This window comes from Aspergillus sydowii, assembly GCF_001890705.1.
Source record: "Aspergillus sydowii CBS 593.65 unplaced genomic scaffold ASPSYscaffold_10, whole genome shotgun sequence".
Lineage (NCBI taxonomy): Eukaryota > Fungi > Ascomycota > Eurotiomycetes > Eurotiales > Aspergillaceae > Aspergillus > Aspergillus sydowii.
In genome coordinates, this window is record NW_024467868.1 from 715533 (window position 1) to 741713 (window position 26181).

The following is a 26181-nucleotide window of genomic DNA, read 5'->3' on the forward strand; positions in this document are numbered from 1 at the left end:
TCCGGAAGGCCAGAATCCGATCAGCCACTGCAGGGATGAATGAATCATAGTACGATGCGACTGCAGTCAGCACGAGACAGTCGGTGTCTTTTCCCTCAGCCTCGTCTCTGTCCCTCCTCCTCCACCATCTCGATCTCGATCTCTCAACAACAAAAAGTTCTCATCTTCAATGAGCCAAAAGGCCACCCCGACAAATCGCCGGGTCTCGCTCGCCTGCGTCCCCTGCCGCTCCAAGCACTTGCGCTGCGACGCAACAACCCCCGTCTGCGCCCGCTGTCGCGCCGAGGGCCTGCAATGCGTCTACGCCAAATCTCGTCGCGGCGGCCGACGGTCGCGACAGCCGACCCAACCTCAACTTCAACATCAACCTCAACTTCAACTCTCATCAGAAAGCTCGCTCGCAGTCCAGCGACCGACCCCAATTTCTTCAACGTTGGGTAATGCGCCGCCCGCTTCCGACGACGACCGCAGCACGTCGGAACCCACAAGCATATCGCGCAGTAGCAACAGCAACAACAACAGCAACAGCGATGCCCTCAGTGACGCATCGCTCACAGAGCAATTCATCGCGCGATACTATTCCTTCTTCCATTTCGCACACCCCTGCGTTCTCCCGCAATGGGCGCTGAAACGACGTCTTGCGCACGACGGCCGACCGCTGCAGACCCTCGTCACAGTCTTGCAGTATATCGGCTCGGTGTATGCAAAGTCGGTATTATCTGCGTCGCTAAAGACTGAAGCAGACCAGGCGATCTCTGCTCTGGCGACGCAGGGAATATATACTGGCTTCGATGTCCAGGCGGTTCTACTCTTCTCGATCGCGATCTACTGGGCGAATGAACCGGAGAAGTCGATGGCTTTGCTGGACAGGGCGATTGCGATGGCTTTGCAGCTGGGCATGCAGACGAGGGAGTTTGCTTATAGCAATGGGGAGAGTGACCCGCTGCTGGAGGAGTGTTGGCGCCGTACCTGGTGGCAAATTTACATGACCGATGCGCATATTGCAGGCAGTACGAGCACTTATCCCTTTCGGACGAGTGGGATGGACATGAGTGTTGATTTACCCTGTGATGAGGATGCGTATGAGAGTGGTGTAAGTCTTGAGACTTTCCCTGGTTATAATTCTGATAATGATGGTCCATGTCTAACGAGAGATAGAAAATACCTACACCGCGAACGCTGCAAGACTACGACATGAGGGAGTTCCTAGACGACGACGAGCGCATGTTCTCCTCGTATGCTGAACTCGTTGGTCTCACGCGCGGCCTCGATCTCGCGTTCGAAGCGCGCAAGGGCATGACTATCACCAATGCCCCGACGATATGCGCCAATGCTGATGCCGCCGTGACGGCATGGCGCTCGCTGCTGCACCCGTCCAAGAAGGAGATTGTGCGAGAGGATGGGACTGTCGACGAGCTTCTTTTCAAAGCTAGCATCATCATCCAGACGTACGTCTCAGTAACATACATTCGTCCATACATACTGACAACGACTAAATCAGATACATCGTCGATATCCACCGCCAACTCTCCACCCTTGCATACAGCCCCATCGAGGCAATAGCGCACTGCTCGCCGCCTGCACCCCCAGAAAGCCTACGCGGGTGCAACTCGCCGCAGTGTCAGCTGCACACAGCCAAGGTCCTACGCGCCATCGACCAGTTCGACGACCTGCTGACGCTGCCTACGAACATCACCACGCATACGCCCTTTATCATCTGCATGATCTCGAACCTGGTTATCGCGCACCTCGCGGCCTGCCGGTTCCATTACCGGGGGCAGCCGCTGAAACTCGCCCGCGAACGCGTGCGGTTGAGTATGGGTGCGCTGAAGGTTATGGGGGAGTATTGGCCGATGGGGCAGCGGACGTATAGGGAGGTGGGTATTATAGCGAGGGAGATTCTCGGATTAAAGGGGCAGAGTACTAAACAGGACGTGGATGGGGAGGTAAGGAAGGAGTCAGAGTCGGAGTCAGTGGCAGATGCCCCTCCGCTCCAACCAGAGCCTGAATTCGAGCAGGGATCGGAATCGGACATGCCTGATGTCTCGGTGTTTATGGATCCGCCGTCATTTGCTGATGTGCAGCTGCTGGATACGAATTTTGACTTTTGTGGACTGTTTGATATGAATGTGCCGTCTATGGCTGCTGTCTAGGTAGTTGCACTCGGATTAATTATAATGATATAATGTGACCACGTTTAGAGACCTCTCTATGAAGGATGATTGTCTTCAAGCGTGGTATTTCCAACTTAACCGACAGCAGACCAGAGCTTTCGCATACGATTAACCCCCTGACCTGTAAGGCAACAAATTTGGGTACGGCCTATCTCATCACTTGACCATTGGACCCAAAAGGCAATCTGAGATTCAACGGCAATCTTGGATTCGATGGTCGGATATGGATGCCGCTATCTATACCCGTGAGCAGTAATAGCCTACGCTTACCGCCAATCTAGTTCTTGTTCAGGCACCTGATATCTGGATACGCGTCAAGCCTCTACTAATTCGAGACATTAGTTTGATACTATATGTCATCGTGGATGCAACTTCTGGGGGCATCAGTATTCCAACCGTCAATTTCAGAAAATAAATGAGGAGGAAACAAAAAGACCCTGACGAGCAGATAGCCTGGGATTGTGTGGTGAGTCAGTGGCAGATATCCGGCCAATAGCCTATCCACCTGTTATACCCGTTGGAAGTCAACCACGTCAACACACTATATAACATCCGGACCGTCCCAAGATCGAAATAAACTCTCTATCCCAGATTTCTCATCCAAAACCCAGTCACTCCACACCAAAATAAAATAGCAACCACCACAATCAAAATGACCGTTCCCAAAACCATGCTCGCAATCCAACAACCAGACGCCCACTCCCAGTCCCTAACCCTCACCACCCTCCCCACCCCAACCCCAGCCCCAAATACATCCGAACACCTCATCCGCGTCCACGCCGTCGCCCCCTGTGCCGGCGAACTCCTCTGGCCGCAATACTTCCCCCCCTCAAGCGGCAGCAGCCGCGTGTTCATCCCCTGCCCGGACGTCGCAGGCACAGTCGTAACGGCACCAGCAGACTCGCCCTTCCGCCCGGGCGGCAAAGTCTACACGCGCGCAAATTACCTGCGCAATGGCGGCGGCAGCGAATACACCGTCCTTGCAACGGAGGAACTAGCGCACTGTCCGAAGAAGAACGGGAACGACCTGTCCGACCTATCCTGGGCGGGTGTTGCGGCGATCCCGCTGTCCTCTATGACGGCTTGGCAGGCTCTCTTTGAACAAGCTGGGGTAGGGGATCTGGAGGGTGGAGCGTGGAAGGGGAAGAGGGTGCTTGTTACTGCTGCCTCTGGGAGTGTGGGGATTTGGCTGGTGCAGTTGGCCAAGTTGGCTGGGGCGACTGTTGTGGGGACGTGCGGGCGTGATAACTTGGGGTTTGTGAGTGGGTTGGGTGCGGATGAGGTGTTGGATTATCGGACGGTGGATTTGAGGAGCTGGGCTGCTGGGGAGGAGGGGAGGAAGGTGGATGTTGTGATTGACTGTGCTGGACGCAAGGCGTTGACGGATTCTTGGTGGGCGCTTAAGGAGGGGGGAACCATTGTTAGTATCTTCCAGCCGCCGGGGGATGTGCGGCCGGAGGGTTGTGAGGTTGAGGTGCGTAAGGAGCTGTTCTTTATCATGGAGCCTGTGAGGAAACATCTGGAAGCCATCACCAGGCTGGTTGAGGAGGGCAAGTGTCGAGGGCTGGTGGACAGTGTGTGGCCGCTGGAGCGCTTCCAGGAGGCGTTCCAGCGCGTGGAGAGTGGGCATGCCAGGGGGAAGGTCGTTATTGATTTTGGATTGAATCGTGGGCAGTGAGCATTTACATATGGAACTATAGTATATGCAGTAGAATAACTATAGTGACAGGATGTAGAACTACGGGGCTACCATGTACCTCATCTGAGATAATGTTATTACTACTAATTAAATTCAGAGATGGCGAGAATCGTTACACACTTATTTAGCCTCGTTCTCAGCATCCAAAACAAAGATCTTGTGATATCCTTCCTTGACAACCTCATCGTCAATAATCAACACAGCCACAAACGAAGCCCTCTCCTGGGTGTTGTTCTCGCTGCGAACGTGATGACACCCGGGTCCCTCATAGAAGATCCCCCCCCTGCGAGGAGGAGACCGGGTCATCGTCGTTCATCTGATTGAGGACCGTCCCCTCAGTCACCACGCCCACGATGGTGGCGCCGCTGTGAGTGTGAGGCGGGGAGGCCGCGTTAGGGCTATACCAGAGCTTGACCACGACAATCTGCTTGCCGGGGAGGTTGGGCGGGTGGAAGATGTTGAGGATGGTGAATTCCTCGCGAGGACGACTGAAGATGTAAGAGACAGGATCCAATGCCACAGGACTTAAGGACTTACCCCTCGACCTGGTATGTGTCGCCGGCCTTGACGACCTTGATGTCGGAGGCTGCAATCTTGGAGGTAGACATGTTGCTGACGGGAGTTGCGTGTTCAGTCTTGGTTCTGGCTTCAGAACAAAGAGCTGGTCCACCCTTTATATGACCCGCCAGGCTCAGCCCAGCGTCATCGACCCCCGGCCGGACATCGCTGCGCCCAATCATGGCCCTAACTACGCGCTCAGTGGCCGGGGTCAATGCAAGTCAGCGAACACTCTGGCAATCATGCGTTCATCACAGGCTCGTCTGTTGGCCTTTGATCGAGCCAAGAGATCGATCGCCGTCCTACACCCCCACAAGCCCACCCTATTGCCAATGAATCAGGGTCGCACAAGCCTGTCGCCATTGCGTCACGCCACAGTCGAAATAGGTAGTGTGATAGAGATGTGATTGCCAGAGTCCAGCCTGTGGGCCCAGAGCAGGACTGCACATCCCCACTTGGCTTGGACCTTCACGAGTCATGGGTACCTGGCTAGAACATGTCGATATTTAGGCTATTCTGGGAATACACACAGAGGTGTGAATAGATCAAGGTGCATGTAGTGAACTGTAGTGAAGATACCCAGACCCGTGGCCGTCTAGATTGTTCACAACAACATAAATGCGATGGCCTTTACCGCTGCTCTGTATCACATTCCTCCTTGCCTGGCACAATTGTCTATAGAGCCCACTTCGTTAGAGCGGCCATACATACATACACCGCCATATCATTTCATATATCAGTCGTCATTCACGCATTTTCACTGCAGGCCATTACGCGGTCCCACAGATGCATAATACGGAGAAAGTCACACGCTCCGACAAGACAGACCAAATGGCCAAGACTGTCGTCGCCTTCGAGACCAAGCCGCTCATAATCCCAGACCGACTACAGAGACCAGAGGCCACATCGATAGTACAGAGGTTGAATTCCGATAGCATACGCCAGCACAATGAGCCCGTGAGTATCCCATTCTCTCTAACTTTAGCGAAAAAGAACGCCATGCTAAAATGCCACTTCCAGACAAACATCCTCGACATCCCCCTACTCGAAACGATAAAATGCTTCCTCACCTTCGCAGGCTGTCTGTACAACCCGTCCCTCAACAACACGCCGACCATCCTGTTCAAAGTCCAATACCACAGCGGCGCAACCGGCTTCGTCAACTGCGCATCCACCATCCGCGGAAAGCCCAAAACCATACAAGAATCGTTCCACATGCACGCCAAGGTCCGCGACGCAAAGGAGCTCATCAGCGACGGCGACTGGGAGTATATGGCGCGGCGGTTCGGATACTCCAAGGCGCAGATGATGGAGTTTGAATGGCTGCAGGTGATGCGTGGGAACGCGCTCTATACTGAGTTACCAGATGACAGCGGAGATTGCGGCGACGGGGGCAGTTTTGCTAGTTCGTACACTCCGAGCTCGAGTATAAGTACGAGTAGTGGCTGGATGGGTCGTGGGAAATGGGCGCTTGGGGTTGGGATTGCAGTGGGTGTTGGGCTTGGGGTTGGGGCAGCGCTGGGCTTGGGGGTCGGGGTGGGATTCGGACTGGGGGTTGGATTAGGGCTGCTCTTGTTCAAGTCAAATTGATAGACGGTTAACCTAATGTTTAATCTAACAAGTGTCAAGCATTGTTAGAGTTAATACTAATACATAAAAACTGCCACATAACAATTTGTTCAGATAATCACAAAGACACCGAGGTCCGGGCTCTATAGGAACGGACTCGGACTCGGACACGGACACGGTCTGCGTCAAGTCTTCAGCGTATTCGCCCCAAATCAGCGTCGGACCAAAGAGAGACCGCGACTAAGACGGCCCACGGAGGAATCGTGCTCCATCTGCTGAAGCTTCAATGGGGCCGTCGCTAATCCGATCGTCATCATTGGGCGTCGTCGCATCAGCGGCTGGAGGCCTCAAGCCACAGTATCCGCAACGAAAGAGTCTGCGGATGAACAAATCGCCAGACTGGCTCACATGCTATTAATACATTCTCAGCTCAGGTGATATAGTGGTATATAAGAACTACATTCCCAGACATCTCTCAAAACCACAGCTTACTTGGACAAAATAACCATCATGGCACCTCTCCAACCCCTATTCGCACCGACCACCACTCCACCAGAGTCAAGCCTGGGTCGGCGAATCCCCTTGCAGACAGTACGTCAAGACCAAACAATGCAACGAACAGTGCATGCTAACAACCTCACAGCTCCTACTGAACAATTTCCAACCATCCAGCTGGTTTCTCCTCGCAGCCTCCCTGCAAGGACTGCTGACATGGCTATTCCCAACAGCTCTCACGTTCATCCCGGCGGTTCTCGTCCTCGCATATCGCGGACTCGATGTGCTCTTAATGACATACGGCCTGAAATCAAACCCCGCTATGGACGGCATCATTCCGCAGAAATTCTCAGCCCAGATTCCAGACCAGTATGGCGATTTCGGCGATCGACCGTCCCGCGATGGTGTGGTTGTTTTGCTGCTAGGTGCAAAGTCAAACCAGTATGCCTTACCTACTACCCAAGTTAATATCGTGTCCACTAACACATATCGAATATAACAGCCCCCTCGGAATCCTCTCGCCCGGATTCCAAAAGGTAGGCGACTACTTCACCTCAATGGTCAAAGACCTAGAACAGAACAGGGAAGAATACGGCTGTAAGCCCCCCTTTCTTTCTTTCACACCAAGAAACTTTTATGCAACTAACAAAAGAACCAAACAGACCTAACAAGCTCCTCCTACATCTCCAACAACGACGAAGCACACAACGCCGCCCGCGGGCAACTGACAGTCTACTACTTCCGCTCCATGGCAGGTCTACACAGATTCGCACACGCGCCTGCGCACCGCGCCGGCTGGGACTGGTGGAATCGCACCGTCAAGGACCATCCGCATATCAGTATCATGCATGAGGTTTATGAGGCGCCTGCTGGGGCTTGGGAGAGTATTTATATTAATTATAAGCCGATTGGCCTGGGTATGTCTTTCTGAACGTGGTTCGACAGGGGAAGTGCTAATGAGGTTTGGTAGCGACGGCGATGTTCCCGGTCAAGTCTGTTGGGGGTGGAGATGGAGAGAAGCCGAAGCAGTGGATGGGGAGTATTGTTGATGCCTCCAGGGCGAATATGAAGTCAGCGAAAAATAGGCTGGGTTGGGAGACGAAGTGAAGGATGGGACAGTTCGACATGGAAGGGTTGGTGTGTATAGTAGTTGTTTTTATTGCAATTGCCAGACTGTATAGATAGGTAAGGTCGGTTTATCATTGACTTGAGTTATTTTATGTCACCCTCTATATACCTTATAGACCTACGGAATCTCGTTGTATATGCGATCTCCCTCCCGCGGCGGTCTCAGGAAGTCCTTCGGTACATGCTCAGGAAGCTGATGCGCCTCCGCCCAATCCCTGATTTGCTCGAAATTGCGACAGTGATGCTCAGTATTAAAGTCCACAAAGGCCGACGGCTTATCAGGATGAACCCAGACCTGGCCGAGAACGCCAACGTCGACCGTGCACATCAGCTGCTGGCGGAGGATGTCAAGGCAGTGTGCTGGAGATGTTAACATAGCGTCGGAGAATACAATACCTGCTCAGCGGTGTACATACAAACATGGTAGCGCACGATGAAGTCTTCGTTCTTGAAGGCCCCCGTGCCTAGGGAGCGATAGTAATCGTAGTTGTAATAGAGAGACTGGCGGAGGAGATTCTGCAGATGAAGTCAAGAAGTCAACCAACTAGGGTTCTAGTTCTATCTTGCAGTTGTGGTAATCCACTAACCAAGCAGTGTAAATGATGGAGTCCCTCCACGTTCGCTGGATATCCACCGCCGTAGGCTTCATTTATCTGCACCTGGTCTGGTGCGATACCGGAACGGGTTGCTTCTTCGGCAGGGACACTGATCGGTCGGTCTGGAACGCTCATTAGGGTATTGTTTAATGGATCTGTATTGAACTCACAATTCACACCGAGGGACTCCCATGCAGCGTCTACTTCCGGGCCGGCGCCCTGACGAAAGATATTCTCTTTCAACAGTGACCCGTTGAAGCGTTGCCGGTGGTATTTTATGGGGATATTCGACATGACGGTGGCTGCTGTAAGTTAATATGGGCACGCCTTTTAGTCTCAATAGGAGAAACGCGTACAGTAATGCGACGTACGTCGTGAGCAGATCTCATCGCTGTGATGGTGTTGGTACCCAATAAACAAGCCAGTCAAGCAAGACAGGGCGCTTGTTACAATGATAAGTGCAATAGTACGCCAGAATTCGTGAGTTCGGTGGTGTTTGTCGTTTGTATATGTCCGTGAATATACGGTTTCGCTGTCCTTCAGAAGCTCGTCGCTGGCTTCGGCATCCGCGTGGTGGTCCAAGGTAGGCATTTTGTCCTGAACTACAAGGACAGGTGGAAGGTAATTCATGAGTGAATAACACTGGAAAGTCTATCTGACTTGTTTCGTTCCTGCAAGTGGATGCTGCCCTTGGAAGGAAGGGGTGCAGTATCTCTACGAGGAAAGTTGCAGCGCATTTGCAGCAACAGACCCGAGCAACTCATGATAATGGCAAGATTGGAATTGGCGCAAGGCTCCCAAGTGTAACATCGGCATGTTTCGATCTTTAGGCCGATTTGAATTTCATGCGGGTTGCCATCGGGTTGTCAACCCGTTGATTATCACCGGTGGGACAAGGGTGGCACACCTGCAGAACCGTTACATCTTCTGGGGGAGGGGATAGTAGAGGTCTGAATCATGGGCAGGAGAAGACCGATAAAGTGGCCATCTAAAGCAGAGTCATAGGGCAAGATGGACGAGATTTGTGGCAAGACAGGGTTATACTGTAGCGATGGGGAAGCAAGGAGGCTGTAAAAGAATGCACGAGGAAGATCAGGGACGAAGGAGACTGGACAGCACCATGGCCATCCTTGATTGTAAAATCCCAGCAGCAAGGGAATCCAAGCTCGCCAAAGACCTGGCCTGCTGGTGGGAAGGGCGAAGGTGACACTGCATCCGCATTCTGGGCCGCTCCAGACGACCAGACAAATGGACCGATGTCTAGATGTTGCTGGGACGAGCTCCCATACTTCCTCTGGGTCTTTGATTACGCGTATAGATGCGAGGTACCATGAGCTTGATAGCAAGTCCTGGGACGGGTCCATGTCATGTATAAATACTGCGAGCATCTCCCACGAAGTATAGCTACGAACCCCTACTCACAACCTCAACCCGCCCAATATTCGTCAAATACCCTAAACACCTCCTCCAGCCAGGCCTAGATCCAGCGCCATCAGCCATCATGCAGCTCATCCCTACCGGACTCCTCGCCCTCGCCGTGCACCTGGCCCTGGCCCTAGGCCAGCCGGTACGAAACTCAGCCGACTCAAGTCCAGAAATATCATGCATGAAAGCAACAAACGAGGAGTCCAGAATCTGCATGCCCAACGCCGCCGCCCAAGCCGCCGCTCCAATGATGGAAATGGCGCATGAGCGCAAGTGGATTTTCAGGAACTCGCACCAGCAGCAGCAGCAGCAGCAGCAGCAGGAGCAGTCCGACGATGCTGCCATTGACATTGACATTGACAGAACAGATGCATCGATCCAACCAATCCTTCCCCCTTCCCCAACTGCAACTACTACTGTGAATGTGACACCGACTCCATCCACCACTAGTACTTGCACGGGTTCTCCATATGGTGACTACTCGGGATATGGAGATTATGGAGAGTATGCGAGCTACGGTGACTACGATGCAGATGTTGTCAGTCAGGCGTTAAGGCTGGACTAGCCGTTGGTTGGACTGATTCAGGGAAATGTAAAGCAGCCAGTGTATCAGTTGAGAATGCGAGGTGGCAGCAAAGAGTGATTCGATATCAGCCACGTATGCAAGAATAATACATATTACAGGTATCTCCTCCTCCACCGAATTTCTCATAGGAATGGTATTCCATGCGTGCAATGCAAGGAACCTGCATAAACAGCCAGGTCTGACAATGAGACATTTATCATATTGAGTTGAACCACTGAAGGAAATAACCGGAGCTCGTTCTAGAACGGACCAACGTTCGCTATGAGTAGAGTCTATATAGACGAAAAAAATATCAGAAGCAAGGTACTTATCAGCAGATCCCTCCCTGTCCATCTCATGCTGTCCTACTCTGCGTGCGCCGAGAGCGTAACATGTCTCCTACCTGTCCAATCTGATATGCAGCTGCTACGTCGAGGTGGCAATTCTGACATTCAGTCGGTAAGGAGGGATATTGACTGTGGGATACTTGGGATGCAGAGCATGCATAAAATAATGAAGTGCTGCAGACTATAACAGGACAACATTTGTATATATCCTTCCATGGGCCTCGACTTTACTGTAGGTTGTCAAACAGATTCTACCACAGAAAATCTCGGGGAAGATGGGAAAGCAAGGTAAGTTGCAATGGAAAGGCCACTTCGCACAGGTTGCACTTCGGGTAACAGTCCCATAGAAGATAATATTGTCGAGAGCGTCGAGACAGGCGAAGTCTCGGAGGCTCACATCAACGAGAGAAGACTGTTGATGAGGATTGACCTCCGGCTGCTGCCATGCCTCGTCACAATGTATCTCATTACGTTCCTCGATAGGTACATGCTCCAATGTTTCCATCTACTACTGGGATACTAAGACGTATCACAGAGTTAATATCGGAAACGCCGCTGTCCTCGGGATGCGAGAGGATCTCGCGATGGTCGATGGAACAAAATACAACGCAGCCTTGATGATATTCTTCATCCCCTATGTCGTGTTCGAGATCCCAGCCAACTTGTTCCTGGTGAAGCTCAAACCCCATGTTTGGCGTATGTTACAGACATCCGACGTCCATATTGAGAAAGAACTGCTACTAACACTCATCACCCAAGTGTCCTTCTGTGCATTGAGCTTCGGTCTCGTCACGATCTTCCAAGGGCTTGTCAAGAGCTGGGCCTCGTTAATGGTTACCCGCTGGTTTCTAGGGACGTTCGAGGCCGGGATGATTCCTGGATGTCAGTATAGACCACTTGATGTACAAGCTCTCTAATTGACCGTTCGCAGGCGTATACATGCTCAGCATGTGGTACAGACGATACGAGGCCCAGAAAAGATACGCAATCTTTGGATGCTCCACCATCCTAGCCGGTGCATTTGGGGGTCTACTCGCCAGCGCACTCGGTAAGATGGATGGAGTGGGAGGGTACGGCGGCTGGCGATGGGTGTTTATTATCGAAGGTGCGGCGACTTGCCTGATGGCCGTGGTCGTATTCTTTGCGTTACCGGATTTCCCGGAAGACTGCAAGTGGGTTAGCCAAAGGGAGTTTGAGTTCCTTCGTGATAGAGCGGCCCGGGAGAATGGGAGCCTAAGCGTGAGTGGGAGGACGCGATGGCGCGACGTCTTGCAGGTGTTCAGGGATTGTGGGTGTCCTCGGGACTGTTCGTTTGTTTCTGGACTGACCTGCTGCACAGGGAAAATTTTCATTGCGGCACTCATGATGTTTGGGCAGATTGTTAGTGGCTATGGTACGTTGGCGTCCTGCGTAATCTCCAACGAAGTGGCTGATGGTGTCTAGGGTACGCCTATTTTGCGCCAACTATTATCAGAACATATGGCTATGGACGTGAGTGACCGATACCATACACAAGTAAGATAAACTAACATATACAGCAATCAAAACGCAACTGTACTCTGTCCCTCCATGGGCTGCCTCCTTCGGATGCTCTCTGGTTGTTGCATGGCTGTCAGATTACTTTCGACACAGATATGCATTTGCTTTGATCTCTGTTCTCATCGCCATCAGTGGCTACTGCATTCTACTCACTCTCCGCGAAACCGTGCATCATAATGTACAATATTTCGCGCTGTTCCTTGTCAACTGCGGCTGCTTCAGCGCCACCCCGGTATACCTCTGCTGGTTCGGCATGAACCTGGGTGGTCGTACAAGGAGGAGCGTAGGCACAGCATTTCAAGTTGGAATCGGAAATAGTAAGTAGTGATCTCGCATCTAAACCCTACTGCAGAACTGACGATGGTGGCGCAGTCGGGGGCATTGTGGGTACATACTCTTTCCTAGAGAAAGATGCCCCGCTGTACCGGAATGGCTATATCATCGGCCTCTCCTTCGCCTGTTTCTCGGGTGCCATGGCGACGATCTATTTTCTTGGCCTATGGTACGAGAATCGGCAACGCGAGCGCATGCTGGCGGAGGGAGTTGAAGTGACGGCCGAGGAGGAAGAGAAGCTGGGGGACTTGGCCTGCACGTATCGTTATGCGTATTAATCGGCAGGCCATGGGCCGGTGTGTTCCAGGTTGCTCTGTGCCTTGCTATAATACTGATTAACGATCGCTTGCATTCGATTCGGGGAGGACCAGTGCCAATGCTTGGCCGAGGGATTGGCAGGGACATCCAGGAAGCACAAGAGATGATCAGCATCGCAGCCAAGGCCAATCAGGCCCGATCATGCGTCCACGGGGACTCGGATATAAATCGTCATACTGTGCTTACGGATTCTGATGTTCTCCATAGCTCCCTTGGCTTCATTTCCGTCCTCGCTTGCGCTCCGAAATATACGGGGGTGGTCCATCGTACGGAACATCAAGGGCCCAATCGATTTGGATGGTGATTGCACGTAGATAGTGGGATATCTTGTGCCTGCACATGTGTTGGAGAGTCTTTCTACTATTGGTTGTTGGGGGATAATGTCGGGTATAACATTTCCTATACTACATGTGTTTACAGTCATGCAGAGTAGCAGATATAAAGGTGCGAGTTGCATTGGTGTAACACCCTGGAATTTAGAAGAGAACGGCGAGAGCTATCACGATTAGTAGGCAATATGGTCTACACCAGCACCCTCCTCTCGCTCCTGGCGCTGTCCTCCAGCGCCGTCGCGGGCTACAATGGCAACCTGAACTACCGTAGCCCTTCTCTAAACCATGACCACACCAACATGGGAATCAACGTGGATGCCATCCAGCGCCGCAGTCTATCAAAGCGTGATGAAGTCCCCTACGAGCCCTCCCAGCTAAACTTCACCCACAACGTCGCCTCGGGCGACCCCTACGCCGACAGCGTCATTCTCTGGACCCGTATCGCCCCATCCATGGAGGCCTCCGACAGCAACACCACTGTTTCCGGGGATGTGCCTCTCTACAACCACGAAAATGAGGCCTACGCCAAGGCATCGGCGCACCCTATCTGTGTCGAGTACCGCGTGTTCTCAGACAAAAGCGCCCGTCATGTTGTCGACAAAGGTCGCGCGCTGACCAGCAGTGACATCGATTACACTGTCAAGGTCGAGGCCACCGGTCTCAAGCCGTTCACGACTTACTATTACCGGTTTAATGTCTGCGACTCGAATAATGCCTCTCCTCTTGGACGTACCAAGACTGCTCCGAGCGCGAAGCAGCAGACTGAAGAGGTTAAACTTGCTGTCCACTCATGCAGCAACTACCGTATGCCCCTAGCACGTCTTTGCACAGCTTTCATGAGATGTACTGACTTATTCTTTTAGCGAATGGCTACTTCAACGCATACGGCAACGTCGCGCGCAAGGACAATGTCGACTACGTAGTCCACCTCGGCGACTACATCTACGAATACGAAAGCGGCGTCCCGGGCGTCGATGAGCGTGCCGTCGTTCCCCAGCGAGAGATCTTCTCCTTGTATGACTACAGGACTCGCCTTGGACAGTACCGGACGGACCTCGATCTCGTCGCTTCTCACCAGAAGTTTCCCTGGATTACTGTGTGGGACGATCATGGTAAGACCAAGTTCTTCTCCAATCCTTAACTAGGTACTCTTGAAGAAGCTAACGGAGTAGAAATCGCAAACAACGGCTATCGCGATGGCTTCAGCGGCCTGCGCAATACCGAAGATTCATTCCTGAACTATGGGCCGCAGATCAGCGTTGATCAGCGCAAGATGAATGCCGTCCGCGCTTACTTCGAGTGGATGCCTATCCGGTGGGTTACCGGGTTACTCTGCTTGCGTCTATTGTTACAAAGCTGACAATATCAGGCAAGTTGACATGGACGATGGCCTGCGCATCTGGCGGAACTTCCAAATGGGCAACCTCTTCGACCTGATCATGATTGACACCCGACACTACGATCGCTCGATCACGGATATCAGTACGGCCTATTCATGAACCTGATTGGGGAGATGCATCTGCTAACCATAACTTGCCAGGCGACAACGCTGACTACATTGAGCGTATCCACGACGACGCCGGCCGCAGTATCATGGGAGCTCGCCAGGAGAACTGGTTCTACCGCCAGCTCTCCGAGAGCAAAGACCGCGGCGCGAAATGGCGCGTTATCGGGAACCAGCTCGTCTTTGCGCACATCGAGCAGCAAGAGGAGGACGGGTCAATCTCGTTCAGCACCGATGCCTGGACGGCGTACCGGGCGAACCAGAACCGGACGCTGAAGCATATGTACGAGAATGATATTACGAATAATATCAACATTGCGGGAGATACACACGTCAACTGGGTATGTTTTCTGTTCATTTCCTTCCGCTAGTATCTGTAAAGCGTCAGGCTAAAAGACGATGGGTGGCAGGTATCCGATATGATCTGGGAGGGCACAAAGCCCTACAACAACGTCACCGGCAAGGGAGCAATTGGCGTGGAGTTCGCCGGGACTGCCGTCTCAAGCTCCGGCCTGAGCACGGTCTCCCGCGAGGATGGTGAGCAAAAGGCCAACGCGTACAACATTAATCCCGAACTCAAATGGGTGGAGGGTTACTACCGCGGGTACTTTGAGCTGCACTTGCGACAGGAACAGGCTGAAGCTCGTTACTTCGGTTGTCCTACCGTCGCGACACGGAACAGCTGGGAGCTGCCATTGGCAAACTGGACGGTCAAGCACAGTGAGAGTCATTTGCAGAGACCGTTGGCTGGGGGTGCTGTAGAGGCAGGGTTTGTTCAGGAGGGGAAGCTGAAGCACAGTGATGTGTCGCTTAATACCGAGACTGGCGAGTGGAAGGCAGTCAAGTTTGATCAGATGTTCCTCAAGACCTGACATGGTATATAAACTTGTTTAGATACTCAACGAATAGACGTTTTAGGTTATGAAAATAAAGCAGATTTGCGCGGTTTCTTGATTTCCACTATCTCGCAGCAGCGATCTTCATACTCCGCAGGAAGGGACCGGGGAATATGCTATTCCTGCTGGTAAAAAGCCAGTGATATTGATATCTTCTCCCCAGCTCTAGGAGTATACCAGCCCTCACCCAAGCGAACCGTCAGTCGCTTCTTCCTAACATTCACCGTATAAAACCATTTATAAAAAAGGCACGAGAAGGCCGAATGCTCCTTCCTATCCTCAACATTCCGTTGTCTATCGCAGTATACTGGAAGGAGCAACCCATATTTCCTGATCAGCAACTGGAGCTCCTTCTATCTTTGTGGTTCCATATCCATCTAGCATCAGCAAGCACTGAATCATTGCTCCGATCTTAACGTCCCAGCCAAAGGAGATGGCTGGATTGTTGATGAATATCACCGTCCATCGTAGAGCGTGAAGAGGAGGCATATCGACTAGGTGACAATGGCCTGCATTATCATTTCACATTAGCGGCTTGTAATATAATTCCATAATGCTGGAGGTAGACCACAGGCCATTGTGCTTGCAATGGCGACATCTCTCTGCCAGGATGTTCGCGGCGTAGAATATATTTCTGCCCACAGTACTATCAATCATCATAGCACACCCGCTCCATATACCGTCAGCGTGCATCGGATACCATTAACGAGCTGATGAATGCTGATCATATGTTTATGAACAGCTGACAGAGGTTGTTGTCGTAGTCGGAGTCACCGACGTTCTCCTCGCCACCAGCTGAACGAGTACAAATGCGCAGCCACAGCCACTGACTATAGAGGCAAACCACTGATCGCAGCAAACAGCAACATTGGGAAGTAATTCGCGGGCATAAAATTACAATAATGTAAACAAGATGGATGATAGTCAGCGTCTTAAAATAGGCTGGAGCTCGTCAGACACTGACGCGGCGGGTCTGACTAGGGCAGCGATGCGATTCTCGCTGCCTAATGGTCCAACGCGGGCTTGAGAGTACAGACAGCACTGCAATATGGCCAGATCGAGATTCCTCATTGTTTGACATTGAATTCGGGAGTTTCGGGAATAAATGTCTGGCGAAGTGAGGCGACCTGTTCCTACTGGCTGCCTTGTCCACACGGCTCGTCGGGCTATCGAATAGAGCTATCGAATAGAATCAACGACAATGAGTAACCTCGTAGAAAGGGGCCTGGGCGGCAGACGAGGATATCCCTGATGGGACTATTCTGGGCATATATCATAGACCTAAGGGGGGTTAGCGAAGTAGACGAGTCAAATTTGAGATGATCTGGGAGGGCGCAGAGCCGAGGGAAAAGGCAATACAATACTTTGAAACAGAAGGGTTCAATTTTCATATTAACCAATCGAAATAATAGCCCGGGGGATTCTCAATCTATTTCCACGGCTTTCCATGCGGACTTTTTACAAGACGCTGGGAAGCTCCACCTACACCTGGACATTTGACCACTAGAACAACGAAAAGCCGAAATGCAAAACAATGTAAAAGCCCAAAAAAGATAAAAGCATGTGGATAAAATCATGCAAGGAAATTCGTCTCAGTGGAGATGCCCGTTTCGCCTCAGACTTGAAGTCCCTGGACATGGGCAGCAAGACCGCTATACTCCGCGTCCAGGCAGTTACGCTGCACAGACTGGAGAAGATCCAGGAACTGGCCAGCCTCAGGAAGACGCGTGCTATCCACCTTCATGCAATCCAACCGGGCACGCCGGATATCCGCAGCTGTGTAGTCCTGGCTATCAGCCTCCTTTCACCCGCAGTTGCAAGTTAGATGCAAGCCTACCTGTAAATCGGGCCTTGAAGCCCTCCATAAGAGTCATATCATCGGCTTTACGTGGCAGCAGGGCAAGCAGCATAATCGCCACGGGGACAGCCCACTGCCCACCAAAGCACTGCCTGGATATATCGACTGCAATTTCAACGTGGGAATCCGGAGTAGGCACCAGCTTCCTACTGGTAAACTGTTCGCGGAATGCCAATACTCGCTTCGGCCACCATTGCCACTGGGTGCGATCTGCAAGCAGTGGCTGCAGCTGAAATAGACCCAGGTCAATCATTTTCTGCACAGAGGTGCATACACACCGGTCCTGGATCGAGAGTCTGCCTTGGGTGATGTACTCGCCGAAGTAGTATTCTGATTCTCGGAACTCGACGAATTTCTGGAGCCGGCGGTCACTGGCGGCGAATGAGCGCATGATTTCCATGTCCTGCATGAAGGTTCCCCTTGGGAACAGCGTGGTGTCTAGGATTATAAGCTGGATTTGGTTAAGGTCGTCGCCGTCCTTCCGGTGGCGGTAGAGTGCGTATTGGAGGGCAAATAGAAGAGAGCTGGTCCAGCTCATGAGATTGCAGCCATTCTCATGGCCCCGCTCCCACAGGAGGTGGTTTAGGAGAAGAGTAGCTGCTTTCTGGGTTGGGAGATGGAAGATATCCGTTTGGTGCTGAATCGCAGTCGGGGGGACGACGGTGGAGGCCGTCGTTGAACCCGCCGTCTGGGGAGCAACAAGACGGTATAAGTATCTGGGTGTGAAATTGCGATTGAACAGGGGCGTATATTGTCGGTGGTATGGGTTGGGGTCAAATGGCAGGGCAAATTGGGGTTTGACGGGCTCGACGTATAGACCAGGCATGATGAACGAAGAACTGCTCGTTGTGATGGAAGAGAAGAAGACATAAATAGACAGGGGCCTCCAGTGTATTGAACGTATAGTGATGGTGAAAGTTGAAACCACAAGAACCCTTGGGAACAGGCGGCCTTTATACTAGCCTGGTTTACCGAAATCCAGGCATTACAAAATGAGACCATAAGAGGCATGCACTACGCCGCGAATATCAAGTAAGGCTGGCAGAAGGCTCTCGACATGATAGTTATTAGTCCTGTCAAACATGTATACCGTCAATGTAATGTCACTCCGACCCTTTGACTTACTGAATAACCCATGTTACTTGCCCCTACATCGCCATGCCCAACCCTCAACCCAAGCAACTCCTATACAGCGAATATTCTATGCATTCTGTCGCCGGGGTCGGTATTGAGGCAGCAAGGTGTCTGTAAAGTTGAACATATCCATTAAGTGGAGAGATATCTTGGAATCAGCCAATAGTAGCCTGGTGTCCGTGCATCATTCACCCAGGGCAAAACGCTGGCAAAACGGGGCAACGGATTGAAGGCCAAGGCGCTCAGCCTCGCTGCATCACCACGGTAGCGAGGTACCCTCCGCTTGGGCCATTTTGACCCCTTGTCGAAATATCAAGCTGCTTCTTTGCAAATGATGCACTGTAAACCTGTCGCGGTTGATTTGGGGTTGGCCGTGCGGTAGGAGAGAAGGCAGTACAGGAGCACTACAGTCGGGCAATATATGGTGGGCTAAGAGATTCGTTATTCGGAAGGCATTAAGGCATTTATGCCTAGTAGCTAAATTTAGTAATTAAATTATCGCGTACGAACGACTCGTATCACTTGGTCCTATTCCTCTCCGTCCACTTAGGGCACAGAAGCCATTCCAACGGTACGAACAACAACGCAAGGGACTTTGACCCACGCACGAGACACTGGCAAGTGGAGGTAGAAATCGGTTTTCTGAGGTAATAATCTTCTCAAATCTAACTGATTTAAGATCGTAACGAGGCCAGTCCAGGTTGGACCTTTCCCCATTCGGTTTGCTACTATGCCTGCAAAGTTGCCCGATATACCGGGGTGCAGCCCCGGGTACAAGCGGCTTTTGGATCTTGTGTATCGTCATATTGCTTGTTTGATGGGGGCTTCCCTGCACGAAAAGAAACAGGGGGCATCTGCGGCTTTCTTCTCCCACACCTTCCAGGCGAACCAACAGTCTGGTGTGGGGGGCACACGACCTGACTCACAGAGCCTCAAACTCTCCCAACGCTGTGCGAGTTGTGTCCTACTGGGTTCAATAGGTTGATAATACCTAGCCTGGGCTGTCTTCCACTGCCTCAAGGGACCTCTATACCCTATCATCACCACCAGGAAACCCAACCGGCACGGCTTTGAGCAACAGAGGAAGGCGGCGCAATATAGGCCCATCTGGCCCCTCGAGGGCGTGCAAACAGACGTTTTCATGGCCTCGTGGTGTCCCAGGACTGCGTCCAGCACACCTGGTGATCAACTGCGACGCATGGCCATGACAGCATGGCACCCCCCACAGCGCCCATCTGCAGCAGGTGTACAGAGTCTACCCCGGATACGGTAACAGCCTTCGCGTCAAATCCTGCAACGCCATTTTCAGCCGGGCGAACAAGAACCATACATCTCTGAACAGGGCTCCCGGCTTATTCCTCCCGCTGCACGTATCCCCATCTGGGGCTGAAGTGCCGAAAGTCCTCCCGACTAAGCCCCCCCAGATTGGCGAATGCCCAGGCCTGCATCCCTCATATCACGATGAAGTGTTTGCGGAGTGTATTCGCTAGTCACGGAGTAGATGCAAGCCGAGTCGTCATTTCCATCAGCTGAGGTGGGTATAGCTAGGCTTCCAAGAAATGACGTGGCCCCAAGACCATTTTGGACGCCGAAGATCTTACAAATGTTGCGATTGCATGTAGTGTCTGCGGTGTTCTGGGAAGTACTAGGCCCAACCTATCATGTATGGTAGTCAGGGCTCTCGATCAGGAATGCAAACATATTGCTTCATGGTGTAGTCATGGTGCAGGATATCAGGCAGTATGTCTCACTCAGCCTTTAAGAAACGCAGGCGTGTTTGATACTGCAATGCGACGACGATAGGGCTAGATTGGACGCTGGAGGGAGGCGAGGCTGACACCGGGAATATGCAGTGCATAAACATCTATCACTGGCCTGAGCGCTGCCTCGCTTCAGCAATGGAACCAGAATACTCACTTACTACACCAGTTAAGCCTCAGCCACATAAGGGATTACGACAACCAATCAAATGCGATTGTAGGTATGAACTCGCCTCGACACTGTGGCTTAGCTGCAACGCTCCAACACTTTAAATATTTAAATAGAACCACTGCCCCCCTTGTTCAGCTGCAGACGGATTTACGAAAACTTGTCTGAAACAAACAATTACGCTGGCTGCCTTGACATGATTCCCCCACCCCAACGAAATCGCCACATTCACGATGCGAGTCTGCCTCATTCAGCTGCAGGCGCCTTCTCGGGCTTCCTGCCGTAGACGACAGTGCTATGGACAGTTAGTCTGTGGGCCATATTGCAATGAACTGCCCAGGGTTCTTACAATTCCTGATACGCGTGGATCTTGGGGTTGCGCAGGGCCTTGCGCGTGCGCGACAAATACAGCTCGACCTCTTCGCGGGACCACTATCACAATATAATTAGTATGCTGGACTCAACCAAGTAAATGAATGGACAAGACAAGACAAGAAGGACATACTCCAAGGACAGCGGTAAGCAAGAACATGCACCATCCCTCAACACCCTCTTCCCACTGGAGCCGGTTGTAAAGACCCAGCTGCTTCAGGCGCGGCTCGCTCGCCCATCCGCCAATGGGGACCTTGAAGCGGCGCTCAACGACGTCCACGAAGCCGGCCTTGATCATCCCGTCGCGAGAGGTATCCAAGGCGCAAAGAGTCTTTCCATACTCTTCACCGGCTTTGACGGACACGTCGCCCCATTCCTGGAGGGCGGTGCCGTCGGTGGTGCCGTCGTCGGATTTCGGGACGACGCCTTGCTCGGCTTGTTCGATCCAGGCGCCGGGCTTGAGTGCGCTGTTGTTGTTGCATGATGATTAGTTTAATTATTGTTTTGGATGATGGGGGGTTGATGTGAGTGATGTACTTGAACGCCTGCTTGTAGAAATGGTCCCAGTCGGAGACGCAGCCGTAGAGGCCGCGGATGTGGACGAAGTCAAAGGTGTCCTTGCCGTATAGCCACTCGTCGGTGCAGTCGTCGACTTCGAATTGGACGTTGGGCGGGACCCAGCTGGGCTGGATGGGTGAGAGATCGGTGCCGGTCACGGTGGCGGATGGGAACAGGTCAGCAAATTCCCTGTGCAAAGTGTCAGCAGGGCTCGGGTTTGTTGGATAGGAACAGGAATATACATCGCCCAGATACCCGTTCCGGTACCGACGTCGAGGACTTTCTAAAAAGATCGTCAATGTGACATCCTGGCAGGCTGACAAGACCCGTACCTGGACATCATCCGAGATGGGAGCAAGGTACAACTTTCCGTACTGCAGAAGATTATAGAGATGGTGTCTATCCGAGTTAGCCGCATCCTGCACAACACAAAATAAAACGAGACAGCCGGAGACAAGATTCACCCGATATCTAGCTGTTCCTGGGCTTTTTCGTCGTTGGGTCCCCTAATCCGTCAGTATACTCCCCCCCGGTCTCTGGAAGTAACACCCATACCAGTACGACCCAGCCCGGTAAGCATGGTAGCGTCTTCCGTTCTCATAGCGATAGTCCATGATGCTGCTGCGCAGCGAAGTCAACTCCCTAATTTGCGGTCAGCCAATCATGCTCGCTGGCCCTGGAGGATCAAACAGGCAAACTGACGACTGGTAGTCATCGCTGAACACGGACGAGTTGTCGTCCTGCGTCTGCAATGTGAGGAATCAAAAGTCAGCCCGATTCGGCAATACTGGGGTGGACGAGGCTGGTGTCGCGCCGGCAGATGCTGCCGTGGCTCTGGGGGGCAGCGTACGTTGTCGACCTCGAGATTGCGACCTTCAGCCATGGTGGGCAACAAAGGACAGCGACAGGGATGTTGAGAACCGCACGGCCATCCAGTTCTTGGACGAGGTTTGGGTGCAGGCTGGGGAATTTAGGAAGTGACAGAAAAACGGGCGGGCGGATCGAGTGGGACAGTCAGCTCCCACACTAACGCCGACAGGCCAACACTATCAGTCACTAGCCCAGTCGCAGCAGCAGTAACACGCTTCTTGACGGCTCCGGCGGGCGCGGGCCGGAACCAAACCGCACAAAGTGCCTGTTTCTGGTTGGTTATTGGCCGAGAATCCTGGTCGCTTCGTCCTTTTGACAGCCCGCATGGCCCGCCCAATCGCCGCCATTCACGTCGTCCATCGTGGGCCTCGAACGGGACAATCCCCTTGACAATCCCCTTGTGCGGCCCCTGCGAATGCTGTCAGTGGCCACGCCGTTTCCCCAAATGTCGTCCGCTTTAAATAAGGAGCCCGTTTTTCTGCGACAGCGGCCGGCAACACCTCCACGCCGTTCGTCTGTCGTGTGTTGTGAGAGCTATCGGATGCTCGAATTGGCACCATGGACGCCTCACTCTCGCTGCTGCTGCTCCCGGTGGCATTGCTCACTTATTTAGTGTACTACGTCTCCTACACCTTCTATTGGCACCCGCTCGCGCGCTTCCCCGGGCCTCCACTCGCGGCCTTGACCCGGCTCTACAGGACGTACATCGACTGTTCGCCCAGCCGCTCCTTCGTCCACACCCTGGGCCAGCTCCACGGGAAATATGGTACGATCCCCACGCCGTTTGCTGATCTGTTTTGACGTGTGCAGGTGACATTGTCCGAATCGGCCCGAATGAGGTGAGTCTCCTGCATGAACCAGTGGGCGCGTCGCCGCGCTGTGTTCTTAGACCAGTCTCGTCCAGTCCAGTCCACTTACGCCAAGCTAGTTACACTTTCACTCGCCGGCGGCTTACCTCGAAATATACAATGCGAACCATCGGTGGGACAAGGAGAAGAGTCTGTACCATAGCTTTGGCGAGGACCGCTCGTCGTTTGGGTTCCTGACCTACCGCGAGTCGAAGGAGAGGAAGGATGTCCTCTCGCGCAGATTCTCCAAGAAGGCTGTACAGGAGGCTCAGAGGATCGTGGAGGGGATAGTGAGTTATTTAACTCGTTTATTCACTGGTTGTGCTGGGATACTAATGGGGCAGGTCCTCGACCTATGCAACACATTCGAGCAGAACAGCGCTTCGCCCATTGATCTCTTCTACGCCTTCCGCTGCATGTCTATCGATGTTATTACTTGTGCGTACCCTGATATAGCCATCGTGATATTGATTAACTTCGATAGATTTATGTTTCGCAAACTCGGTGGACGCTGTCCATGCGCCAAACTATGAGGCGCCCATCATCCTGGCAATGGATGCATCGCTGCCGGTGTTTGTCCGATTCAAGCACTCGTCTTTTTATAAGAACATGATCATGAACTGCCCGCCCAAGTTGTCGAAGATCATTAGCCCGTCGACTGCCGGTCTGGTCGATCTGCAGACTGTATGTCCAACCCAGTCTTTCATTCGCTCTCCAACTGACTTGTCAACAGCTCCTCAAAGCCCAGATCGAGGAAATCACAAACGACCCTGGAAAACTGGCCAAGCTCCCGCACTCCACGACAATCTATCATGAGCTGCTGCGACCGGAGGCGTATCGCACCGGAACTGCGCCAAGCAGTGGGAGTCTCTTCGAGGAGTCGCAAGCCCTGATGTTCGGTGGCGCAGACACAACCGGCACAACTCTGATGCACGGCTGCTTCTATATCCTGTCCTCCAAGGAAATATACACCAAAATCAAAGCCGAGCTGCTCACCGCTTGGCCCGTTCTCGATGGTCCCCCGCTTAGCTGGGAGGAATTGGAGAAGTTGCCGTATCTGGTGAGTTGCAGAACATCCTGCGCCGATCTATGCAGGCTGGACCTAAAAAAACCTGAAAAACAAGCTGATTCACTCTGTAGACTGCCGTCATCAAAGAGTCCCTCCGCATGAGTCCGGGAGTTGCCTCGCCTCTTCCGAGAGTCGTTCCTGCGACCGGTGCTGTCATAACCAAGACTCCAATTCCGGGTGGTGTAAGCTCTAGTTAACTCCTACCCACTTTCGCCGTAGTTGGCAGTAGACACCTTCTAGCGCGCGTACTAACAATCCTGCAACAGACCGTCGTCGCCCACGCGAGTCATTTCGTCCACCGCAATCCTGACGTCTTTGAAAGCCCCGACGACTTCCTCCCCGAGCGCTGGCTCGGCGAGAACGGGCGGGCCCTGGATAGATGGCTCCTTAGTTTCTCGCGCGGCCCGCGCAGTTGTCTCGGACAGCAGTGAGTCTTTTTCTATCTTTCCACGTTGCTTCTGTGTTGAACTGGCAATCGTTAATATTGACTCTGGTATAGCCTTGCTTGGTTGGAACTCTCTACCTGTGCTTCGGTCATCTCTTCCGCAAGTTCGATGTGGAAATTGACCCGTCGAGGTTTGTCGCCCTCATTTACTCTACTACTCTACTACACTACATATCGGGGCTTTGAAACTAACAGCGCTTCAGTCCGAAGAAACTAGAATGGAGAGACTGTTTCCTTCCGGATTATGTCGGACCGCATCTTCGCGCCAAAATGACGCCTGTGACTAGTTAGTCTTGTCGTCTTGTCGTGCCGGATTTGATTTAGTAACAAAGTGAATAAATAGGTAGTGTAGTCAGTCAGTCATAGGCTCAGTCATAACATACCTTGCCCATGCGCCTCCGAACTCTGATCTTACTCCGACAGTTAGCTCGGACTCAAGTTTATTCCCTCGTACCATCACCGCACCTTGCTTAACTCACTGTTATCTAATGTTGAATCAGCAAGGCTGGACCACAGCCTCGCGGGGCACCAGCGCCGCACCAGCGCCGCACCTTGTAGGTTTAGAGTCAGTAGCAGGGCTAGTCCAGCCTCGTTCTCCATGCGCAGATCATAAGGTAAAGCCGCGAGCACAGTCCATGCGGCTGAACGCCAGGGCTGCTGCCGGTGCCGTCTGCAGGTAAGACCCAAGCACTGGATGTAGTCCGCGGGGAGCGAGTCCCCCGGAAACACCTGCATATGCATAGCCGTGCGCCCGAGGCAGGATACGATACCATCCATGTCGATGTAGATGCCGATGTCGATCCGGTAGGGCGTTCCGTCTTACCGTACCAGTCTCTCTCTACTCTCTACTCTCTACTCAGCCGCAGCCGCAGCCTCGTGGCCGGGCCTGAGTCTCCCACTTGCGCCCTGGTTTGCCCTGCGGCGGGAGCTAGCACGAGGTAAGCTGAGGTGCAGGGATCGCGAGTAAGCTTATACACTGTACTGTATTCTGCAGCTGGCAGTGCCCTGTTGGCGCAGGCTCGTTTAGAGTTACCGGACAAGGCATGCGGTAGGTAGGGGTCAGGGAACGGACCACCACTACCACCCGCGCCCCAGGGCTGTGAAGGAATGCGGCTCTGTATTATCCCGATCGTATTATGCATTATCACTTTTGAGCCTCAGCATTCCGGGGCATATCTGGGCTTGGAGTTTATTTATAGTTGGGGCCAGGTGCTGTTATTGGCTCATGCGTGGTGGATCGCGAGGCTGATACCAACATCGCATTCAGCCTTGATCCAATGTACCGAAGAGTTAACCCCTAAAATTGAGATTTCTCTGGATCATGGTACCGGTGACTATAATTGCCCGTTGGTCTCGAATGGCATTCATACTCTGAGTCTGAGAAGGGTTAAACTGGGTCGCCGAATCCGGTATTCTTGAGGGGGTGATAGACATAGACATCTCATTACGGCGGGGATCAAGAATACACTTGGCTTGCCCGGGCTTATTAGGCGTGACTCCCTGTAAGTCAATGTCTACGCGGAAAATGAGCACATGTTGAGCATTGCCCTGCCTGCCTTGGTTTTGTTGCACGCTGATTATCAGTACCTTTCACTCCACCTACCATTTTTTTGGAGTGGA

At 52.6% G+C, this 26181-nt stretch overlaps 12 protein-coding genes across 12 annotated transcripts; 8 read left to right on the forward strand and 4 right to left on the reverse strand.

Annotated features, from left to right (window-relative positions):
- The first annotated feature begins 52 nt into the window (after positions 1-52).
- On the forward strand, positions 53-2398 carry ASPSYDRAFT_48372 (putative C6 transcription factor). Its single transcript, XM_040847610.1, has 3 exons — positions 53-1093; positions 1159-1448; positions 1502-2398. Exons 1-3 carry the CDS (start codon positions 170-172, stop codon positions 2151-2153), a joined length of 1866 nt encoding a protein of 621 aa, XP_040699891.1. The 5' UTR covers positions 53-169; the 3' UTR covers positions 2154-2398.
- Positions 2399-2826: 428 nt separating this feature from the next.
- ASPSYDRAFT_92278 (NADP-dependent oxidoreductase) lies at positions 2827-3852 on the forward strand (the record flags this gene model as incomplete). Its single annotated transcript, XM_040852646.1, has 1 exon — positions 2827-3852. One exon carries the CDS (start codon positions 2827-2829, stop codon positions 3850-3852), a length of 1026 nt encoding a protein of 341 aa, XP_040699892.1.
- A 141-nt stretch (positions 3853-3993) lies between these two features.
- ASPSYDRAFT_60196 (uncharacterized protein) lies at positions 3994-4481 on the reverse strand (the record flags this gene model as incomplete). The annotated part of the gene is made up of 3 exons (XM_040849815.1): positions 3994-4137; positions 4172-4361; positions 4411-4481. 3 exons carry the CDS (start codon positions 4479-4481, stop codon positions 3994-3996), a joined length of 405 nt encoding a protein of 134 aa, XP_040699893.1.
- Positions 4482-5212: 731 nt separating this feature from the next.
- ASPSYDRAFT_48374 (uncharacterized protein) lies at positions 5213-6097 on the forward strand. The gene is made up of 2 exons (XM_040847611.1): positions 5213-5388; positions 5452-6097. The coding sequence occupies exons 1-2, from the start codon at positions 5218-5220 to the stop codon at positions 6019-6021; spliced, it is 741 nt and encodes a 246-aa protein (XP_040699894.1). The 5' UTR covers positions 5213-5217; the 3' UTR covers positions 6022-6097.
- A 304-nt stretch (positions 6098-6401) lies between these two features.
- On the forward strand, positions 6402-7605 carry fmaE (monooxygenase fmaE; the record flags this gene model as incomplete). The annotated part of the gene is made up of 5 exons (XM_040843925.1): positions 6402-6591; positions 6644-6936; positions 6998-7092; positions 7158-7412; positions 7466-7605. The coding sequence occupies exons 1-5, from the start codon at positions 6511-6513 to the stop codon at positions 7600-7602; spliced, it is 861 nt and encodes a 286-aa protein (XP_040699895.1). The 5' UTR covers positions 6402-6510.
- An 80-nt stretch (positions 7606-7685) lies between these two features.
- ASPSYDRAFT_134841 (oxidase ustYa family protein) lies at positions 7686-8810 on the reverse strand (the record flags this gene model as incomplete). Its single annotated transcript, XM_040840696.1, has 5 exons — positions 7686-7983; positions 8040-8139; positions 8211-8341; positions 8390-8521; positions 8576-8810. 5 exons carry the CDS (start codon positions 8808-8810, stop codon positions 7742-7744), a joined length of 840 nt encoding a protein of 279 aa, XP_040699896.1. The 3' UTR covers positions 7686-7741.
- Positions 8811-9720: 910 nt separating this feature from the next.
- On the forward strand, positions 9721-10209 carry ASPSYDRAFT_34092 (uncharacterized protein; the record flags this gene model as incomplete). Its single annotated transcript, XM_040845184.1, has 1 exon — positions 9721-10209. The coding sequence occupies one exon, from the start codon at positions 9721-9723 to the stop codon at positions 10207-10209; it is 489 nt and encodes a 162-aa protein (XP_040699897.1).
- A 756-nt stretch (positions 10210-10965) lies between these two features.
- On the forward strand, positions 10966-13076 carry ASPSYDRAFT_183076 (uncharacterized protein). The gene is made up of 8 exons (XM_040843525.1): positions 10966-11039; positions 11092-11252; positions 11316-11438; positions 11488-11844; positions 11896-11949; positions 12000-12047; positions 12095-12412; positions 12468-13076. The coding sequence occupies exons 1-8, from the start codon at positions 10975-10977 to the stop codon at positions 12704-12706; spliced, it is 1365 nt and encodes a 454-aa protein (XP_040699898.1). The 5' UTR covers positions 10966-10974; the 3' UTR covers positions 12707-13076.
- A 187-nt stretch (positions 13077-13263) lies between these two features.
- ASPSYDRAFT_1158565 (alkaline phosphatase D family protein) lies at positions 13264-15454 on the forward strand (the record flags this gene model as incomplete). Its single annotated transcript, XM_040840045.1, has 6 exons — positions 13264-13882; positions 13942-14190; positions 14248-14392; positions 14448-14560; positions 14619-14923; positions 14993-15454. 6 exons carry the CDS (start codon positions 13264-13266, stop codon positions 15452-15454), a joined length of 1893 nt encoding a protein of 630 aa, XP_040699899.1.
- Positions 15455-17093: 1639 nt separating this feature from the next.
- Positions 17094-18162, reverse strand: ASPSYDRAFT_157521 (uncharacterized protein; the record flags this gene model as incomplete). Its single annotated transcript, XM_040842646.1, has 2 exons — positions 17094-17254; positions 17316-18162. 2 exons carry the CDS (start codon positions 18160-18162, stop codon positions 17094-17096), a joined length of 1008 nt encoding a protein of 335 aa, XP_040699900.1.
- A 2483-nt stretch (positions 18163-20645) lies between these two features.
- ASPSYDRAFT_92287 (class I SAM-dependent methyltransferase) lies at positions 20646-22212 on the reverse strand (the record flags this gene model as incomplete). The annotated part of the gene is made up of 10 exons (XM_040852647.1): positions 20646-20694; positions 20749-20831; positions 20905-21238; positions 21309-21518; positions 21572-21612; positions 21662-21728; positions 21794-21835; positions 21885-21971; positions 22032-22075; positions 22180-22212. The coding sequence occupies 10 exons, from the start codon at positions 22210-22212 to the stop codon at positions 20646-20648; spliced, it is 990 nt and encodes a 329-aa protein (XP_040699901.1).
- A 545-nt stretch (positions 22213-22757) lies between these two features.
- ASPSYDRAFT_60202 (cytochrome P450) lies at positions 22758-24852 on the forward strand (the record flags this gene model as incomplete). Its single annotated transcript, XM_040849816.1, has 9 exons — positions 22758-22965; positions 23010-23038; positions 23128-23337; positions 23392-23485; positions 23532-23731; positions 23781-24107; positions 24188-24298; positions 24383-24543; positions 24765-24852. 9 exons carry the CDS (start codon positions 22758-22760, stop codon positions 24850-24852), a joined length of 1428 nt encoding a protein of 475 aa, XP_040699902.1.
- Positions 24853-26181: the final 1329 nt, after the last annotated feature.

What these genes read in the sequence shown, in the direction of transcription:
- ASPSYDRAFT_48374 (XM_040847611.1), top strand. Translation starts at nt 5,218, where the DNA reads ATGCATAATACGGAGAAAGTCACACGCTCCGACAAGACAGACCAAATG. An exon ending in TACGCCAGCACAATGAGCCC is followed by an intron (nt 5,389 to 5,451) that starts GTGAGTATCCCA and finishes TGCCACTTCCAG; the next exon opens with ACAAACATCCTCGACATCCC.
- ASPSYDRAFT_183076 (XM_040843525.1), top strand. Translation starts at nt 10,975, where the DNA reads ATGAGGATTGACCTCCGGCTGCTGCCATGCCTCGTCACAATGTATCTC. An exon ending in CTCATTACGTTCCTCGATAG is followed by an intron (nt 11,040 to 11,091) that starts GTACATGCTCCA and finishes GACGTATCACAG; the next exon opens with AGTTAATATCGGAAACGCCG. An exon ending in GCAGATTGTTAGTGGCTATG is followed by an intron (nt 11,950 to 11,999) that starts GTACGTTGGCGT and finishes GATGGTGTCTAG; the next exon opens with GGTACGCCTATTTTGCGCCA.
- ASPSYDRAFT_48372 (XM_040847610.1), top strand. Translation starts at nt 170, where the DNA reads ATGAGCCAAAAGGCCACCCCGACAAATCGCCGGGTCTCGCTCGCCTGC. An exon ending in AGGATGCGTATGAGAGTGGT is followed by an intron (nt 1,094 to 1,158) that starts GTAAGTCTTGAG and finishes AACGAGAGATAG; the next exon opens with AAAATACCTACACCGCGAAC. An exon ending in GCTAGCATCATCATCCAGAC is followed by an intron (nt 1,449 to 1,501) that starts GTACGTCTCAGT and finishes CGACTAAATCAG; the next exon opens with ATACATCGTCGATATCCACC.